We start from the raw sequence: 16,223 nt of genomic DNA, 5'->3' as shown, positions 1-16,223 counted from the left end.
TGTTCTAACCTAACCCTTATGGGACCTACACTTGCGGTCAAAGTAATAGCTCTCGCGGCTTCTTTATGCGTGAGAATATTGCAATACAGTAACATATTATAAATTCAAAGCTATATGAGGTTCTTAAAAATTAATATGTTGTATCGAACTAGTTTTAAAACATATTTTATAAAATATTAAGGTATCTGTTAAAATAAAAGTATAGTGCAGTTATCTTTAAAGAAAACTGTTACAATTGGGTTGAGGATAAACCTTTTTTTCTAGCAAACAAGATCAACCACATTTTATTTATTAAGTATTAATTTATTTTATTAAGTATTATGAATATAGTAAATAAGACTATTTTCCTAAATTTTTTTAGCTCGCCATAATCTTTATTTTCTAATAATATAGTCAATAGGCCTTTGGGAAAAAATTGTTGCTGTCAGACTATAAAATAAATGAAGTTAAATTAAAATCAGATAAATTTATAAATGAAACCAGAGACAAGAGCATGAGCTGCATTCCGCTAATCTATATTCTAAACTAACCCTTAAGAAACCTACACTTTCGGCAATAAAATAGCTCTCGCGTCATTTTTACGAAAGAGAATATTGCATTACAAACATAATATGAAATCAAAACTGATTTACATTTTTCGAAATTTATATGTTATTTAGAAGTGGTCTTGAAAAATATTCTCAATTTTTTCCTTTCTTATAATGTTGTCTATAAACCCTTCGAAAATGAAATATGATTTGGATTTGGATTTTAATGAAATTTTTTTAGTAAACTAAAATGGATTAAAAAATAAAATAAACAAAAAAGCAGATACTGTATACTTTATATTACTTCTCATCGACAATCTACACATGTATGCTTTTAATTTGACCGCAAGTACATGGCCGTTGCTCAGCCTGAAAGGGGTAATGCATGAATTCAGCGGTTCTGTTCGACTCACCGACTCGGTTTTGATGTTGAGCGCCAGGACGTGCGACGAGCTGTTGGAGGAGGCCGACGGCGGCGAGGCAGGCGCTGCTCCGCTGCACGGCGACTTGGCGGCAATCATGGCGGTGGCGATGGCGTTCAGCGGCGAGCGGCTGCTGGGCAGCGGACTGGCCTCCCGGAGCGGACTGCTGCCCGCCCCCGCCCCGATGCCGATGGCCATGCCCAGGCTCTGCGAGTAGGGGGAGACCGGCGACTTGTTGGCATTCGTGGAGCAGTTGGAGGGCACCACGGCGGCGGTGGTGCAGCTGGTCAGGGTGCTGGTGGCCGAGCTGGAGGATGACGAGGAGGAGGAGCAGGACGACGACGAGGAGGAGCTGCTGCTGCTGTTGTTGTTGGTGGTGCTGCTGCTGCCCTTGTTGCATATCATTGCCTGCATTTTGGTATTGTTATTGTTGTTGCTACTGCTGTTGTTGTTGTTATTGTTATTGTTGGTGGCGCTGGCATTGTTATTGTTGACACTTGCCCCGGCACCAGGCATCAGGCTGCCATCGCAGAACTCCCGCTTCACGATGTTGCTGCCGTTGTTGCTGGTGTTGCCGGTGTTGCTGCTGCTGCTGCTGCTGCCGCTGCCGCCGGGTGTCGCCCCAATGGCCGCCTCACATGGCAGCACCGTGCCGAGCATCTTGTCTAGCGTTGTGTACTGTGACTGTGACGTCGTGGATTCAGCGGCACCGGCGGAGTCCTCGCAGCCCTCGGCCATGTCACGTGTCACTGACCCGCTCGCATCCTGGGCCACTCCTGCAAGGGCAAGGACAATACGGAAAGGGTTTAAGTACCGCCGTGTGCATTAAATATTAAGCCCGTAATGGGGCAGACTTCAAAATAACACAAAAAAAGATTTACAAATTTAAGAAACATGGAATATTACGAGAAACACCGTCAATTCTTACTTAAGCAGACTTCTTTAAACTCCAAATTTTTTTGAATTTAAAAATATTTTAAGACCTACAATTAATCAGAAAACCCAAATTGCGAAGCCAATTAAATGGGCTTCATATCAAAGAGCGTACAAAATTATTAAATAAATTTTCTTAAGGAACAGGATATTTCTTAATTCAGAAAAACACCATCAATACCACCTACACTGAAAACTTTTATTGGCTAAACTGAAGTAACGAAGAGCAGACAGATCGCCTGTATATCTTTAGAACAACTACCTCGTAATTCCTACATGTTAGCTTATGCCAACTTCTGGATGCAACCCCTTAAAAAGTAAGAGAAGGCTAATTCAGAAATGCAAAGCTTGCAATTAACGGATATCAGCGCAACATTACTCCTTTTACCCCTTAAATATCAAATGTCGTCTGACTGAACCCCCTCACCTTAAAATCTTTCTACCTCGCATGGCCACTGGGGCCGTCATAATTTAGAATTTACATTTATCGAAAATATTCCGTGCACTTAAAACCCATACCCTGGCGCATTAATTTCATTAATTATCCCTGTTGCCCGTCGGTTGACCACGGCAACAACGCACAAACAACAATGAGGGGGCCAAGGAGCGGGGAGGGGCTCAGGAGGGGGCGAACAGGAAAACCCACACACGCCGCATAATTTTGCAAATGCAAAACGTAGCCGGCGTTGGAGTCGCCGTCCGAGTCTTTGGCCATGTCCTTGCCAGGCCACGACGTTCTGCACCGGACAACGAACGACTTTTACCGCCGGAATTGTGAGGAGAAAAGTACACAGAAAAAATGTTTTCCCCATTTTAATTAATTTAATTTAATTTAATTTTTTAATTACTTGAAACAAAATTGAAATTAAGAAATATATTTGTAAGCTAAAATACGTGAAGTGTAATTTCGTTTTAGATGTTTATTAAAAAACATTAACTTTAATATTTTTGTTATCCTAAATAAAGAAATCCTAAGTAGAAAATTAAAAAATATTGAGAATCAATATTAATAATCAAATATTTCTTGTAGGTACCTATATTTTTTTATTATATAACAAAATGCACTGTTTCTTTCAGTGTGTCTCTCGGCTTGATGGACACAAAAGCCGAAGCATACGGGTGGTTTCTGCACAGGGGGATGCATGTCCGCTGGAACGGGGATGGAGCTGTTGGGTGGTCTGCACATTCGTAATCGAAAATTTTACACCTACTCTGCATTATAATTTATACCCGAAGAGGGACAACTGACCAAAAAGTGTGCGGGGCAGGAGAATGTGGCGAACGTGTCTGGCAAGAAAGTTTTTCCTGCATACAAGAAGAAGGAAAATGCGATAGGGAAAATTAAGAGTGGATGAGGCGGGGGCGGAAAATGTCCGAAAATGTTGTCCGAGTGCTGGGGGAAGCATGGAAAGTTATCTGGGGAAGATAACCGTAATAAGAAGGAGAGTTTTCGAAAGGTTTATGTGCACGCACTTTGAGGAAGGGCACACAGGCAGGGGACTCCAGTAATCGTCACTCAACCGAAATAGATTCCACTAAATGTCATTTCTTATGGGCTCAGGATGCAGCACAAACTCCGGGTCTAAGCCGGTCCCAAAGGCGTCTAAATTTAGGCAACAATTTGCACTAAAGAGCTTACCTAACTCCAACCCACAAAGGAAACATCAATGCCTATGCCTTGACATTTGGCCCCAAAAAACGGGAGCCAACATTTCGGGCGGGGGGAGGGGAAGAAAAGGTCCTTCGTTGCATTGTCTGCAGGTCTACACAAAACGGGCGTTGATTTTAATGCATAATGCATACAGCTGGCTCCTGTCCTGTCCCTCCCAATCCTCCAGACCCCGCTCCCCGATCCCCAACCCCTCCCCGCAGGACCTGCCATGTGTGTGTCTGCAGTTGTAATAATGCAAGCAACTGCACTCGGAACTCAGAACTCGGAACTCGAGTCGCAGTCGCAGTCCGACTCGAACTTCTGCAGCTCGGATTCAGACATTCAGTTTGCTGTTCCCCAAAGCACTGAAAATAAATGGGCCACTTCGTTGTGATACATTGTAGAAATACTGGAAATACTGTCTTGGAAATGTCTGGGAATATAGTTCAGTTAGGTTAAAGTCTCTAGTTTGTGGACGTGAAAGTTGTCGTGTTTGTAAGCTAAAGATATATTGAGTTAAAAATCTATTTTCTAGATAATTTTATAGTGAGTATGGCAGATTCTAGACAGTCAAGTACAACTATTATTACTAATTTAGTTTAAAACAAATAAATATATGGTTAATGTCTTTCAAAATCGGCAGTTTTCCAATTTTAAAGAACAAGTTAGGTAGAAATCAGTGAAATGCTTAGACGATCTTCATACAGTTAACAGCATTGATTTCCACCAAAATTGTATTTAAAAATATTTCAAAAAATTATTGCTATAATTGCTATAAACAATGCATTTATTTTTTCGAGTGCTCATTGTTTGTGTCGACGTTGGCCAGCCGGCAGCAGTCAACGAACGCACTTTTCCGGCCACATAGCCATCGCCGTAATGAGCCACAAGAGGCAGGGGCGGGGGCGGGGGCAGGAAGGGGAACAGGATCGGGATCGGGGGGTGCGGAATGGCAGGACTGTGCCTTGGAAGTTGGAGTGTGCAGGACATGCAACGCCAATGCCTGAGTCTGAGTCCGAGTACGAGAACGAGAACGAGAACGAGCCTGAGCAAAGCTCCGTGTTGTAGATTTTGGCCAGCAAAAGGCCGGCTTTTTTGGGGTGGTGAGAGGGCGTAATAATTAATTTTGTACGTTGCATGCAAATGTCTGGCCATCGCCCCCTCCACACCCCCCACCCTCCGTGGGGCAGCAACAACAGCAACAGCCACCCTTCTCCGGCATCTGGCATATGCATAAGAAGCAAAAACAATGCATAATATCAGGAGCAGCAGCAAAAACAGAGTGCACATCGGCAACATACAAAATAATTTCAAGTATGCGTCAACAGCAAATGCCGAAAGCCTGCGAAGATGGAATCTAAGGGAGCGTTGATGGCTTCCAGTTGCAACTGGGTGCCACATGTTGTGAAAGCAAATGGCAGCGACAAAATGTGCAGCCAAATTAAGTACAATTTGCGCATATTAAAGTCTGGCCAAATTACACGGAGGCAGCAGCAACAGCAGCAGCAGCAACATGCAACAACGGCAACATTTTGTCGCTTCCTGCGATCGCCGCTTGCCTCGAAATCTAATCAATAACCAGCAAACTAGTAGAATTTCATGTAGCACACTAAATAGCACGATTAATTATCGCCGTGCTGGCAACTATAATTCAAATCGAGCCCGCTTCATTTTCAATGCACGCCAGCAACATGCCATCTGCATCGCTCCTACTCCCATCGACTGGCGAACGCATTACAAACCGGTCTAATTATACTCATTTTCTTGCTGCCACATGTTGCTGCGGCTATAAATTGCAATTTCCATGCAACTTTCTATCGCCGGTTAAGAAGCGAGCTGGACAAAAATTTATCATCCAGAGTCGCCTCTCCGCCGCAGCGGATCATGTTGGTCGTTTGGCGAACGGAGCGTTTTGTCTTCGACAGCAATTCGTAGGCAATATTCAAATTAATAAAATCATCAATAATTTCGCCCGGCCAGGCAAACATGTAGAACATGTTGCTGCTGCTGCTGCTGCTGCTGCACTGCAGCAACTTGTTGTAATTAATAGTCAAACTAAATTGTAGCACACTTGCCATCATTTAGAGTTAGGAGCCAAATGTGGCACAAAGCAATTTTTGATTAGAAACCGGGCACCGGAGTCCGGCCAACGGACATCGATCCCCCTTTCCCCCCGCGGAACGCCCCTCGGCCCGCGGACAACTTCATTTTTATGGCCAACTCTGGGGCTATTAAATTTTTCTTTTGATTTGTAATTAGCGCAAAATGCATATTAAATACCAAACGACAAACTCGAGTGCCTCGGCCTTTGAGGAAGTGAATGGAGAAGAGGTTGAGGAGACCTCTGCCTGTTTTCGGTTTTTGGTTTTCGGCTGCCTTAGCCAACTTTTACCATGGCAAAAATAATCAATAATGCGCCGGCATTAAGTCATTGAGTTGAACTTATTTATGCAACATTTATTTACGCACACACACAGAGGGAGCATAAAAAGTTTTGCAACTTGCCTTTGTTTTTGCATTGTTTTGGGGTTGTTGCTGCCTTTCCTATCGGGGGTGTATGTACGGCAGAACGTGCAATTTTCTTAAAAATTACACACGATTACACATGAAATACACCGGCTGATATATTATGGTAGGGCCAAGGGTTAGGGTGGAAAAGGAAAGAGAACTTCGAGTTGTCGGCGTCATAAAGTTTCCAAGGTGTTTCAGGGAGTACAGCTGGAAGTGCCCTCAATGTGAAAATTAACCAGGAATGACTAAGACTTATAAAGTTAATTCAGAAAATTTTAGATGTATCAAAAAATGTATTAAGACGTTGTTTGTATATTCTTACCCCTAAAATCGAACATAATTCATTAAATATGTATACTTATACATATCCCCCATATATGGGACATTTAAAACTTATCCACCACATAACTATTTTGACATTTGAATATTGTGCATTTTATCATTTAATTTCTAAAATTTATCACAAAACTATTTGGGGAAAAGCATTGGTAACATTGTGAAGTAAAATCGTTGTAAAAATAATTTTTTTATGGATTTAAAAAAATGGTCAATTATAAAGCAAAAAAAGTTTCAAATTTAATTCTTATAAACTCAGAGATTTCAAACAGTTTTATAATATATACTTTAAAATTAAATATTTTTACATTTCAAATTTAGTGTTTTCGAAAAGAAAAGAAGAACGGTCCTTAAGAATGGATTTTAGACTAAGGGTTGATCTGTTGATATCATGTCAAATATTTCTGGCTTAGAGATTAAGTTATGCAATTTTTGGCTTAGAGACTTAGTTATGAGAAGCTTTGATCTAGTGATATCATGTAAAATTCGATCTATTTATCGTAAATACGAAGAGAAAAACAGTTTGTTTGGAAAACCTTCATTTCCCATTTCCCTCTGAAGGGCCAGGAACAATGGGCACTTGCAATCCGGTCAGCGGACTACAGCCAACTGCCTTTCATAAGCCCGCTTCATTCATTCGCCATACATTTTCCACTCAAATCATTAAAAAAATAATAATAATAATGAAATTTGCGTGATTCAAGCGGAGCACGCACTAGGCGATGCCAATAGCAGCAACAACAATCGCCGGAGGCGTACTCAATACAACAGCAATATCAGCAGCAACAATAAACATGTGCACCAAACGCCCCCGGAGAGAAGGGCAAAAAGCGGGAAAGGAAGTCAAAGTCAGGCCCAGTCTGAAGCTGAAAAATCAACCCTCTCATGGCTCGAGTCCTGGGTCCTTCCTGCACACTCACACTCACACCCGCCCAGACATTGTCCTTAATGCGCCGCGTAATGAGTTATTCGCATTTTTTCCTGTTTTGTTTTGCACAGCTGACTCCCCCTGATCGCCCACATTTGGCGATTTTAATTCATTTAGAGAAGGAAATAATAATGAGTTATAATGGGGGGACTCCGGCCTTATAAATGCAGAACTTTAAATGCCCTAGGAAAACCCCTATGTAACGATGAATTGAGAAGTGATCCTTTGACTTTCAAGATTATTTTCGAAACGGAAGCTGAAAAACAATGGGAACCCTTTTCTCAAAAGTTGGTGAGTCTCATATTTTGGTTATTACAAAAATAAAATGGTATAACAGTTGACAAGACTTAAAAAACCAAACATTTCGATGATGAAATAAATAACATTGAAATATTTATTTTTGTGTAAAATTAAATTCTTCATTCAACATTTAGAAGTTAAGAAAAAAACAGATACATTCCTAAATATGTAACTTTTCAAAAATAGCTTCCATTGATCATTAAAAATATGTCAAAAATCTTTATTAATGGTATTTGAGTTGGAAAACTGTGAAGATAAGGTGAGATCATTAATTTCATTCCCTCTACTTGAGCCGGTAATTTTATTAGCCCACATACTTGGTGGCCAACTCGGAATACCCTCACCGGGGAGCTCCTCGAGTGGGTCGTGAGTTGCATGTCCCGTTCCGTGCTGCAGTCGTATAATCTAGGGGTTACGGAGCGGTTAGGGAACGGGCACCAGGATTGCACCCCGAACCGCACACGACATCTAGACATGAGAGCACAAAACATAATTTCGCTAAATTAGCGAAAAACAAAAGAAGTGCCAGGAGGAAGGCGGCTCAGTTCAGTTCAGCTCAGTTCATTTCGGTTCCGTTCGTTCGCGTTCGGTTTGAAAACTCCCCAATTGAGCACGCACCAAAATCATTTGCAGACTCGACTCAAGGGGTGAAGCGCCCATAATCAACGTCTAAATATTTGGTAAAACGTAGAAAAAAAGCGGGAAAAAAATTGGATTGAAACCTGCATTTTGGTGCCGGGCAACGGACAACTAATTATAAAATTTTTGCAACCCCCGGATGGAGCGCAAACCCTTTTTGGCGAACTGCATGTGTCCGGGGTAAGTGATTGTGTACGTGCTCATTATGGAAATTTCTTGCTTTCCCGTTTTATTTTTTTATTTGCAGCTCTGTGGCAGTGCAAAAATTAATGCAAAGACCACAGTCGGGCGGTGTGGGTCGTTAATGACACGAAGCCGGAATTTAGGAGGGGACCTTAGCGAGCGAATCGCTTGACAAAGGTTTATTGGGGCTTTGGCACATGCGATACGCGATTATAATTAGAATTTGGCCGCGGGGTATTGCACTGCACATGGTCAAAAGGACCTCGTGCGGCATGACATGACCATTCGGGGGTGGTTCTACTTATCTGGGGTTGTAAAGTGTTTCATTTCGACCGAGGGGCAAAGTGTTAGGGTAATCGAATTTTGAATCGATTAACCGGGTAACAGTCCTTTCACAGCGGGAGTAAAACTCTTGAATTGGCTGTCTCAATTAAAAGAGTTTAATGTAATATCACAAAAGATTTTAAAACTATACTTAATTTAAAAACAAGCTTAATAGTGATACACCTGAGCGATCTACCCTGATCATTACTTTAAAAGTTTAAAAATGATAGACCAACTTTAAACACTTAAAGTTTAACGGAATCAAGTTTTCTATAAGTTTGCTATTAAAATCTCAAGCCATTAAATTTGTTATCGATAAATGTATTTAATTTTAATACTGGTTAATCATTTTTCGTCTCATTTCTAAAATTTTTAAGTGTATTACTTGTTTATTGATCCACTTTGTTAACCTAACTTTAATTCGAATGGGCAAACTTAAGTTGTACTTAAGTGGTGTTTAAAACGATTGCCCGATTACCGATAACACTTCGATATGTAGCCAGGGCCATTACCATTTGCATACCTGTAAAATGCTTCTCTATAATGAGCTACAAAATACATATGAAAATTCATCTAAACGGCCTGCAGTTGATCGACTAAGTTGCATTCAAATTGCGTCTTTAAGCACTTTATTAACCCCCATTTAAGTAGGGCGCAGGGGGGTCGGGGGAGGGGTGATCAAATCAAATGTTGCACTTTGCATGTGCCCTTTGGCGAGTGTAATTAGCCGGAAGGAGACGGCAACATTGTGTGACTGTACTTGCCAGCCCGACTGCACGGTTATTTATTATTTATTTATTATAATTATTTATTTGCTTGACGCGGTCGCTTATTAAAAGCTACTTAAAGCCCCGCCAGCGAACAATGGGCCAGGCCATTAGGAGCCAGCAGTTCCATCAATCCCTCCCCCTCCGCCAAAACCTGGTCATAATTACTGCAAGTTGCAGTTCGCTCACTGCAAAAACATTCCACTTGATATGCCGTCCACGTAGCTGCACGCACCGCTCGCTAGATGGCGCTTGTATGGTATGGCATGTCATTTGTTTATGACAGCTAACCTCTCATAATCAAGCGGGGTTATAAATTTGCCAGAATATAAGCTGATTATAAGCTGATTGTGAGTGTATGGCTGTGGGCGGGGGTTTTTTTAATTAACTTGAGTTAAGGGGAAAGTCATTTGAGGAGCCAATGACTGGATAATGGCCGAGTCCAACTAAGTTATGGACTGTACTTATTAGTTGTACTCCATATTCAAAACTAACGCATATAGATATTTCAGCCATGGCCGTTGGGAAGTGAAATTTTTGATTTCAATTGAAATAAATTTCCATTAATATTTGTTAATTGTTGGTTATGTGAAAGAGGGAGAGAGAAGAAAGCAACAATCGTTATATTTGCTAATTGAGATTTGACCTGATGATATGGCGAAATGAGCACAACAATAATAACTAACGATGAGCGAAATTGACGTCAACGAAAATTGTTGCTAGAAAGAAATTGTGTGAAAGTATGTTAATTAATGGAAGAAGAACAAGAAGCATTAGCGCCAGAGCAAGTGGGATGCAGAAGAAGAATTTGTACGCAGCAATAATTGACTTTTTATGGCGAATTGAAATTTTCCACAGGGAAATTGCAAGATATTGTGATAAAAACATTTTTGAATAATAAAGTGAAAAATGTAAAGGCTGCCATGGTGCTCCTAACGACGTTAGGAAGTGTATCTAAAAGATACATATATCTAAGAAAATATGATTGCTTAGAACACTTAACTCAAAATAGGTGACCAGAATATTGAATAACAAGATTAAATGTTATGATCTAGAATTTATAATATATTTAACCAATTAAGATTTGATTGAAATAAAGCTTCACTGGTGTTCGGAGCTACACAACCTTCGACTGGGCGGCGTTGATCCAGGTAAACGGCAACCCATCAGGTGATTGTCTCAGCATTCGCAGACACCTTTCCATTATGCAAAGGCCCGTAACCAGATGCCCGCAAATCTGCGTAGATTTTGAACCACTCCAAGGGGCCTTGCGGCATTTGGCAGAAACCCACTGCGAAACAACGCCCAGCCCAGCACTTGCCGCTTGGCAGACACAAAAATACGGGCACGATCAGGATCCAGCCCGTCACACTTGCCTATAATTTGTGCCCAGAGTGGCAACAAAAATCAAATGGCACGCATGAAATTAAAGTTTAAGCGCGCAAAAATTTATATGTACGACGCCGTGTGCCAATTAATGTAAATTACGCGACGGCGACGACGGCAACACGACACCGACAACGGCAACTCACAGCAACTGCAATGGAAATTGCAACTGCAACTGCGGCGGCGATATGGCAACGCTGTCGTGCCTCAAATAAGGCCCCCAAGGGGCGCACCACGCAACATTTTGAAAGTGCGCACAATAACGCCTGCAAGAAATTAGCGGCTGAAAACACACATTGTAAAATATTATTAAACGCGTCAATTTGTTGCCGTCACTCGCCGACTCAATCTCGGAGGCTCATTAAGTGCGTGACGGCCCCAGCTGATGCATAAATGCATGAGATCAACTAAGTGGGTCCGGCACAACTGTACCACGCTCTCCAGCAGCGACTTTCTAGCTGGATGTTCGATCTATAACACCTAGGAAGGCGGAAAAGAAATAGATCAATCCTTTTGATTTTAACCTGTTTTTCACATCGTATTTGAGAACTTTTTGAACTCAATGATTTTAAAATGCTTCCTTAAGAAACCATGCTTCTCCTTTCAACTAAGTAAATGATTAATAATATATACTTCTTAATTTCATTAAAATAAAAGCCCTCATTCTAAAACTGCTTATTTCAAGTGAAGAAAATAAGGTTTATAACTCATATACAAGGCCTGTTCCGCTTTAAACTTTCGAGTATTTCACTGGATACGATTTTTACTAATGCTATACTTAAACGGTTTAACATTAACAGATTATATAATACTGTTACCTAAAAGTTTTCCAAGTTTCATATAAAACGGATTTTAACGGATTGAACGGTCAATTCGAATTTGACAATACTTATCGAAAGTACAAAACAGAACAAGCCCTGTGTACCTAGTCTATCTACAGAATCTACCTAGTCTAATGAATCTAGTTGCGCGATCATTTCCACCTAATAAAACCTTGTTTAACCTTTGCTACCATAAATTCTTGAATGGATAATAAAAAAGTTTAAGCACTATTCAAATTAAATATATTTATTGCAAGCCTATCTTAAAAACAAACCACTTTCAATCAAGTTCTTGCCAATATTCATTTTTGATCAAGAAATAGCAGTGTACTTTATAGTCAAATGTGCGCCAACTGTACCCACTTTGGATAATTATATTTGAAATGCTTGATTATCTAACATCAAGCTCTGTCCGCCGACCAGCTTATTAAAAGGTTAAATATCTTTGCATTGAACTCGTTATCGCAATTGCCGTCGACGATAGCGTAATATCGCAAAAGACCAATCAACAAAAGTATATTTATTTAAATGAGTCTAAATTACGGCTCATTGAAAACGAATTGTCGAGAGGCATTCTATGATTGGAAATCAATATGAAAACAAAAACGGAACGAATACGTAAATTAATAAAATCAGAAATCAGTGAAAAACGGCCAGTAAATGTTCAATTTATGTGACAATAATTGAGGCGGGCAAGGGGACTATGACGACAATGAGCCGAGGAGAGGAAGAAAATAAAGAGAAATAACCAATCAGGGCCATATTAATCAATCCTTAATGAAAGTAATTTAAATGTGTTAATTTTTGTTCACGTTCTGCTACTGTTTTGCTGGTGGTGGAGATTTCTTGGAACCCGGAGGAGCCAACTGCAAAGTATGCCTCTAGTTCTCCTTCGGTATCTTCAATTAAATGAGGCGTCATAAGTGACGCAATCAAGACTTACTTCGCTCTTCAATTATGCCCCGGCTTGGCCATAATGCCAATTAATCAACTACGACAACACAATACATATTTATTAATAATCAGTAAAATAATTTAGCCAATTAACAGCAACAACATTCCATGCAGTGGGACTCAGAAATCACGGAGAACTCAATAGCACAACATGAAAAACTCCGCTCGGCTGTCGGAATATTTCCAATACTGTTGCAACTGGCGGCTTTTGTGGAAAGACATTTTTGAGTTTGACAGATTTAATTATTGTAAATAAAATACGAGCCCAGCCAAGCAGGCCAAAGGGGTAATTAAGTGAAGTGGCATGAGGGCTGTGGATAGGCACAGAAACTGCAGACTTTGTTTATTTGGTTCTCCAGATTTATAGACTCTTTGATTAATCCCTGCCAAGAGAAAATGCTCTCGAAAAGTATTTGATTTCAGCTTGCCAACATGGAAATTTGGAAAGTATCGGAGGGTAATAAATTGCGATTGATAAATAGCAGCTATGGAAGTGGAAGTAAAGTATAAAAACACAGGATATATTATTATTATTATTTTTTAATCACTTTAATGGTAACACTAAGTTACTATATAGCTGCAAAATAAGGTAGCCGTATTTTAATCTCCAAATCGACTTTCAAACTGTGAGATTGCGTCCCTTATCTGTCGGGACAATCCAGAAAATTCCTATCTGACACATGTCCCCGCCGCAAAACCGTCCGTCTCGTCTTTCTAGCCGTCTCTGTTGCTCTGTTTTTGTCAGTCAATGGAAAATTGATCAGAAATTATTGCCAATTGAGCGCCAAAATCGCTCACACACGACACACATGCAAAGTGCTGGTGTGTATACACTGAAATTTGCGCTCATTTAGGCTCATAAATTGCAGTCAAGACATGGATATCGGGTAGACCCCAATCGAAAGAGACGGCAGACCGAGAAAGAGAGGCACATATCGCATTTGGCATTCCTTTGCCAATAGAAATCAGCTTGGTTTGACGCTTTTTACATGCCAAAGTTGCCACAGTCGCTGGGGTATTGTTGCATTTACTCGCCGCTGTTACCGTTTATTAATTATACCAGCTCCAGTTCGCCGCTGCTTTATGGACTGGGTCGTGCTTTTGGAATTATGCTAAATTACATATGCAAGTGTTGATGCCGGTAATGAAAAGTCGGTCGAAACGAAACGAAACGAAACGCTTCGGATTGGCTGCAATCGCACGGCAATTACACATACGCAGTGTTGGCCAGAACCATAATTGCCAGCAATAAAGCCCGAGACTCATTTAGATAACTTATTCCTGCTGCGGAGACCCGCAATCTCGCCGCCTTTTTGCCAGAAGTCATAGAACGGGGGCTTTTCCACAGACAAGACAAGTAAACAAATGCGCACACACACCTGCGGAGAGAGAGAAAACCAAGTCGGCGGAATAACAGAAGCCCAGCAAACAACGGCCGCGTCACTCGAGTATATAAACACAAAAGTATCTGTCGGGTGATGCGCGTAAAAAGTGGCAACAACCGCCGTGACACTGCCGCCAACTTATGAAGTTGTAAGAGCCTCTGCTTAGCGTCTTGGCCGTGGCAGCGAAATCCAACTTGGCCCAAACGGGCGGCGCAACAGGCGGCCGCTGCGACAACCGCAAACACAGCCAAGGCGACACACTCGGCCGGCGCCTTCACTTTGGCTAAGAGCAGCAGGCGCTCAGCACTCGGAAAACAACGCCGCATGGCCGGCAGCGGAGCGTGCGCGTCGGAAAAAAGCTCGGCGAGAAAAGCCCCCAGAAAACCCCCGCCCACAATTGTTGTTGGTAGTGCTGGTGGTGTGGCGGTGGTGGTGATGGGGAAAATCGGGCAGATGAAGTCAAACAGATTTGAGCAAGTGATTGCACTTGGGAGTAAAGTGATGCGGCGATAAAGTGTCAGGGGTGAGATGGGGAGTTTTTGGATTCAAATATAGGAATTTGATAGAGAGGCATTTGGAACTGTATCAGATATAAGCAAATTGAATGACATTTTAAAGTATACTTTCTCATATATGAGAACGCCGGATATAGGTTGTTTAAAATACATTTATGATAATTATAATAACATGGTATGGTAATACATTATATCATAATATTATGATAATATTTTATGTCATAATAGGATAATTTTAATAAATAAATATATATATTAAATGAATATAAATACGTGCTTGGATCTTTAATTGTGTAATATCTATAAAATAATACGTTTTAACAACAATAAATACAAAACCGAAGAAATATTTAGCAAAATATTTATCGTCTTAAAGATTGTAAATGGATTTATAATTGTTAAATTTTAATAAAAAGTAAAAAAAGTAAAAAAAAAAACAAACACCTTTTTAGTATTTAAAATCAATCTATTTCATAATTAAGGAACACTTATTAACCCTTTTATGATTTGGTGCGAGCGTTAAAAGGTATTTCAGTAAGGGCTTCAAATTAGCGACTTGATCTTCAGACAACCCGCAACATGCACTCAACAAGCCCTCAAGATACTCCCATATAAACACAAACATTTTTTTTTGTAAACAACCACCCACAATTACTCTCCTCTATTGGAAACACCCACAAAAAGAAAAATTACAGACACCCAGCAGAAGTCAAAGGGAGTACCAGAGCGAAAGAAAACAAACAACTCTTAAAAAAAGAAAACGTATTTTTTCAACTTTGGCAAATCTTTTCGGAAAATAAAGCACGAACAAGTTGAAGAAATCAGCACTCCTCATGTCGATGTTTTAACATATAATTTTGGCACACGACCCAGCTGAAAAAAAGAAGTAAACTGTGGCACACTTGTGCTGGGAGGGGGTGAAAAGGGCAGTGACTGGATGGATGAGGGGTTCAACAGGTTGCTTCTGTCGTCATCCTCAGAAAACTTCCTTTTTCTATGTGCGACTGTGTGTGTGTGTTTTGGCCCTTTTTGTGAATGAGCTCATAAAACGTTTTTCTTTTCACAGCGCCCGGGTGTTGATGTCGTCGTTGTCGGTTGTCGGTTGTCGTTGTCGCTTGTAGGTTGTAGGTTGCAGGTTGTCCCACGTCCGTCCCTTTTCCAGGACTGGAGACCACCGTGCGCCCCAAGTTGCTCTTTAGTTTTCAATTTTTTGCCTTTCAGCTCAGTATCTGCTTTGGCTTTTGTGCTGCCTTTGGCCCGAACCGACGACTGGGGAGCTGCCTTTGATAGTCTCGGTTTGGGCCAGTCCGCTGCTCGTTTTGATTAAGTGCGAAACAATTAAGGAGGCTGCTGCTGCTGTTTACGTAGTTAATCGGGTCGGGGTCACCAAAGGAGGCGTGGATGGGGTTGGGGATGGGGATGGGGGTGGGGCTCGACCCCAAAACAGCTGCTCTGGCTAACCGAGCAAACTGCTTGTGGTTGCCTTGAGTGGAGGCAATCTGGCTGCAAATCTATGGATAAATATATAGGCTATAGTATAAAGTATAGGGGAGGGTTACAAAAAGCATTTAGATATTGTAGTTCCTTAAAAAACTCTATGCGTGATATTATTGTTACTTGGTATGATAACAATTAATTGCC

At 41.0% G+C, this 16,223-nt stretch overlaps 1 protein-coding gene across 6 annotated transcripts in view; it reads right to left on the bottom strand.

The window, feature by feature from the left end:
• Positions 1-16,223, bottom strand: part of LOC119551803 (alpha-protein kinase 1) — a 75,857-nt gene that overhangs the window by 52,115 nt on the left and 7,519 nt on the right. For 5 of the 6 annotated variants that reach the window (XM_037861356.1, XM_037861357.1, XM_037861358.1 and 2 more), the window contains exon 2: positions 941-1,725. In XM_037861356.1, the coding sequence (XP_037717284.1) occupies positions 941-1,687 (747 nt within the window). In that variant the 5' untranslated portion in view covers positions 1,688-1,725. Of the gene's footprint in view, positions 1-940; positions 1,726-16,223 lie in introns of those variants that run through there. The other variant, XM_037861362.1, reaches the window with a different exon arrangement.

This window comes from Drosophila subpulchrella, chromosome 2R, assembly GCF_014743375.2.
Source record: "Drosophila subpulchrella strain 33 F10 #4 breed RU33 chromosome 2R, RU_Dsub_v1.1 Primary Assembly, whole genome shotgun sequence".
Lineage (NCBI taxonomy): Eukaryota > Metazoa > Arthropoda > Insecta > Diptera > Drosophilidae > Drosophila > Drosophila subpulchrella.
Note: the sequence above shows the minus strand (reverse complement) of the source record. Positions and strands in the feature narration are given on the sequence as shown.